The 5,284-nt window shown below is 31.8% G+C and overlaps 1 protein-coding gene across 1 annotated transcript; it reads left to right on the top strand.

The window, feature by feature from the left end:
* Nucleotides 1-3,844: 3,844 nt before the first annotated feature.
* On the top strand, nucleotides 3,845-5,053 carry HELRODRAFT_175887 (hypothetical protein; the record flags this gene model as incomplete). Its single annotated transcript, XM_009023256.1, has 4 exons — nucleotides 3,845-4,008; nucleotides 4,200-4,437; nucleotides 4,557-4,814; nucleotides 4,976-5,053. The coding sequence occupies 4 exons, from the start codon at nucleotides 3,845-3,847 to the stop codon at nucleotides 5,051-5,053; spliced, it is 738 nt and encodes a 245-aa protein (XP_009021504.1).
* Between the last annotated feature and the right edge of the window lie 231 nt (nucleotides 5,054-5,284).

Here is a 5,284-nt window from a genome sequence, read left to right as displayed (position 1 = left end):
TATTCAAAGAATAAGTTAATATTTCTGAAACTGTAATTTGAAATTTATAACTAAACACAAAAAATAATAAAATTACTAAAAAATGTAATGAAGATCCGTTCAGCTAAAAACGCTTAGGACAGTTTACATAAGATCAAAATTAAATTTTTATGTAAGAATACTGATGACTCTACAAACAAAACTTACATACTTACTTATATATAATATAAGTATAACATAACAGAAGCGTCCACCCGAGCGACGATTCGCCAGAACAACGAAAAATTTACTCAGTAAAGTTTTTGCTCGAAGACGTTTTGTCCAATAAATGAAACGTTGGTCCGACACATTTTTCACAACAAAATTATTAGTCAGAGTTGGTTTTTGCCCAACTTTTTTAATTTGATTATATTTATTTATTTCTGTTTGACGTTGAAACCTCTGAAGCAAAACGCAAAAGAGAGAAACCTTTAACCTCTCTCTTTATTGGTAAAGGTAATGATGTATTTTTCTCAAAATTTTTAAAACAAGCAGTGTTTGGTTAACCACCAAAAATCATTATGTCACCATAATCATCACTATCACTACCATCATCGCTATACCATTATAATCTGCCACATGTCACCACAAACTCACAAAAATCATCGCAAAACGCAAATGTCATCTACTTATTGACCATACAATTGCGATTTGATTCGTGCAATTTGGTCTTTATATTTTATTAAAAGTTAGCAAATAGGACACCCAATAAATAGTGAACCCATTGCAACGCCATTTGTTTGTTTGCATAGTGCTAAAGGTGTTTCCACCGTACAAATTTCCAGAAGCTATTTTAGATGTTTTCTTTGAGCTTTTAAGAGTGTTTGTCTGAGGTATAAAATTTTCCTAAAATTGTGTCTATTGTTTCTTTAACCCCTGTACATTTGTGAATAAAGATTTATCATCTAGTGAAGCAATTTTAAAATTATTGTTTGGCTTGAAGGTGGAGCAATACTAAAAAAGTATTTTGTTGAGTAGCTTGGTGACCTTGTAAGTTGGTGTTTGACATCAACATCAACATTGAAGCTAATAAAATCATTTGTCAAATCAATTCACATTCGTCATTCATCAAAATTTCTATTCATAATAGACGACTATAAACTAGGATATTTGTACGGCAACGTAAAAGCGCACAAACCAAATAATCCCTTACATCCAATTATTGCACAATGTGTAACCCCAACTTATAAGGTCGCCAAGCTGCTCAACAAAATACTTTATCCGTATTGTCCTAAAACATACTCTGTTAAATCGAGCTACTAATTAGCGAATATCATCAAAAACTCAGATTGCAAAGACACAGTTGCGTCACTAGATGTAGAAAGTTTATTTACCAACGTACCAGTGATCGATGGCATCAACAACATTTGCTACTAGGCCTATCATTACACCACAATGCAATAGCTCCGCATTCTTCAACACTTGTCAATAAATCTACTCAAAAATTGTACAATTCAATCTCTTTTCACGACACCAACCAACCAGTTATATTTACATATAGACGGAATCGCGAGTGGATCACCACATGGCCCACATTTCGCTGAATTCTATATGGGCAATTTAGAACATACCAGGTTTGCTGATGTTTCTTAAAACCGCCAATATATTTACGATATGTTGACGATATTTTCAACTTTAAATTCAGATGCCTACAATCTATGTGTTCTGCTACACAACGGTTCTGTTCTCAACTTCACAATTGAATTTCAACAAAACCACAAAATTTATTTTCTCGACACCCTAATAACATAGCATGATGGTTATTTCACTAAACAAGTTTACAACAAGCCGACACATTTATGTTAGTATTTAAACTATGACTCGAAGCGGTACAATATTAGTGTGGTTCGAAACCTTGTAAATAGAGCTTACAGACTTTGTTCCATCCACTATCTGTTCAACACGAATTGTTTCACATAAAACAATTGATTGTTAATAATAATTATCTTAACCGTATCGTCGATCAAGTCTTCACAAATTATACCCAGAAACATCCACAATAACAATGTCACTTAGACAAACTCCTTACAAATTAACTATTAAGTTGTTTTATATGAACCAAATTCATCTGAACTATAAAACCGACGGACGGATCTACCAAAATAATATCAGAAATAATGTTCATCTTTGCAATAATAATAAAATTTAATTACATATATACTACCAAAATTTACAAACATTACAATTCATTATTAAAAACATAACGTTACAAAAAATAACAACTTATAGTGTGCCAATGTAATTTACCAGTTTAACTGTCCAACGCCAGAGTGATGCGGCTCGTTTCATCGGTCATATTCAAACCACTTTGTCACGCCGTCTCATCGTGCACCTACAACATGGCGCCATTATTGACCACTTTTTTCTTTCACACTCAACAAATCTTACAGATTCAATCTTTTAATTACTAACCATAAACTCATCACTTTGCTGCCGTTCATAACGTTAATCAACTAACTTTCATCATACGTTTTTGTCATTCTTCATCCAAAAATTTATTAATGTTTATATTTTAACACTAACACATTGTTAACACTATCTGTTTGTTGCCGCCAAGACAGTTTTACCTCCTGCCAAGCCAGTTAACAGTACTAATCTGCGACAACATTTTGATGATGGATATCTATAAAATAAGAAAACTACGCAAGGTTGGACTGGGAGCTGAATTTTTTGGGATATACTCTTACTATTAGCAATTAAAAACTAATTATTTTAAATTATAATTTAAAAGAAATGAAACATCGAATTTTTGCGTTTTATGTGAACCAAGTAGTCTTGAGAAATGCACTTGCTTTTTTTTCGGTATTTCAAAAACGAGTGTGATAATAGTTTTAGAATGGTAATGATCAAAAATAATAGCCTTAGAGCACAAGTTACTCCAAGTTTAACCCGAATTGGGATAAATAAAAAATAACGTTTAAAAAATTAAGAAATAAAAGCTTTGGAGCAGAATTTACTTCCAGAAAAACCTGTCTATGCAACTCAAATGTAGTCTGGGAGCGCGTTTAGGATTTTTTTTATTTTTAAAGTTTTTTTCCAGGTGATAAACATATTTTTTTAGTACAAAATGAAAAACACCTCAAAAAACTTATTTTTATTATCATAATTATAAATTGTTGTAGAGAAAGTGTGGCTACATTAATATCCTAATAATAATGGCAGCAGTAACAACAACAACAATAATAAAAATAATAGTAATAATAACAAAATTTTCAGTAAGCTCACACAATAAATGCCATATTTCTTATTTCTTTGTTGCTCTTACTGGGCGTTGATCAGTTTAAAAGTTGACAGCATGGGACTAGAATACTTAGTGCTTATGATTTGGTGCTTGCGCATACATACAAATGTGCATCGTGTAGTCTAGAATTATGGGTGTGCACGAACAGTATAATAAGCTACTATTTATAAACATTTCCGCTTTTTTCAAGAATTGTGTAATTATGATTGAATAATATAAAAATTATCATTTTCAACCAAATGTAAATTTTGCCATTCTATTTTGTATACTTAAATGGATTGTCTATGGACGATTCAAATATTTTAGTTTTAATTACTTGAACAATTACATCATTAACTCACATTATTAAGCATCCAAATGTCAATGAAGATGACAAAAAAAGAAGGCACACTCGTTTAAACAATTTATTACAAAGAAGTTTATGGTATAAAAATGTTTGGGAATAATTTTTATATGTAATATAGTTAAATATACTTAAATTTAAAATTTGATTAAATTAATATAATTTGATTTTAATATTTTATTTGTTAGCTAAATGTATAAAAAGTTATTAAATGTTTTCTAATATGAAGCAGTACGAACCAGATGTGTTTTCAAGTACTTTTTCTCGAGAACAGGTACAAATACTCAAGTCTCAAGTATGAATACAAGTATCGAAAAAAATTCAAGTACAAGTACTTAACCCTCAAATACAAGTACTTTTATGCAAAAGAAAAACAAAAAAACATTTCTCTGGTTAATGGCGGACGGTTGTAAACAAATTTTCGCAAAAATTATTTTACGTTGCGGAGTTAAAACGTATCGTTTTCACTTATAATTCTAGCGGTTTATGTTATAATTAGTTCCAAATAATAGAAATTTGTATTTTGAACTTTTTGTTAAGCGTACGTTTATTAATTTAACGTAATCCGTTAGGTGTACCTATCTCTGAATTTGCCAGCAAGCTAGTTTCAATTTGTGAAACAGATTCCTGTAATAATGCTCCTTTAACTGCTGAATCGTTGGAAATTGTGATAACCAAAGTCATGGAAAAATCTAGCGAAAACATGTTGAAACTCATTGACGGGCTCTTGGAAAAATCCAAAGAGAATGTTGAAAAAGTAATCTCCTTTTCTAACAACAATCTTAAAAATTTGTTTGTGAAATTTGACTCAAATATGAAACAAGTAGTTGAGAAGGTCACTAGATCATGAGCAAATTAGCAAACTATTTAAAACAACACTTATTAAATGGAAGCAACAGTTTTGAGCGTGCAATCAAAAGCATGTCTGAAGCCGTGACTAACTCAATGTGTCAGATTCATGCCACTTTGTCAACGTTGAGTACTAGCATATCAGAATTCCAGAAGCAAGTTTTTAAGCAGAATGAAACACCATTGATTGAGTCAATGACAAAAGCCTTTTGGGCGGTGGACCAGGAGCGAAAAGATGAAGAAAGACGAGCCAGTAATGAGATTATATCTGGCCTTGAACAACAACCTGGAGCCAGTGATAGGGATATTGTCACTTTGCTCTGTCGATTAAGCCGCAGATTATCAAAACTTGCCAAATCAGTAGTAAAAAATGTGTTTTACTCTTTCAGCTCCTGAAACAGTTGACGATTTAGTATCCTCATCTAGACTTCCTAAATTTTCTAGACTAGCCTGAGACCAAGAATGTTTTCATCAATCATGATCTTTTTAAAAGATAGACTGAACAAGCTTTTATCAAACGACAGGAGCGACGCCTTATCAAATTCACCGGTGAAAAATCTTCTAAATTGAATAATGATCAGCCTTTTCGTCTCAACAAATAAACCCACACCTCTTCGAATGGCCTTGACCAATATTAGAAGCCTACAGAATAAACAGAATGACTCTAATTTGTTTTTATCAGAATATAATCCTGACAGTTTGAGAATTGACGACAGCAATGTGACATGTGATCTCGTGATGATGGCAAATACATTCAATGATTATTTTGCTACTGTTTTTACTGTTGATGATAATAGTACTTGTTCACTACCCAGCCGTACTAACAAATCATT

This window comes from Helobdella robusta, assembly GCF_000326865.2.
Source record: "Helobdella robusta unplaced genomic scaffold HELROscaffold_35, whole genome shotgun sequence".
NCBI lineage: Eukaryota > Metazoa > Annelida > Clitellata > Rhynchobdellida > Glossiphoniidae > Helobdella > Helobdella robusta.
This window is presented reverse-complemented; position numbering and strand designations above follow the sequence as displayed.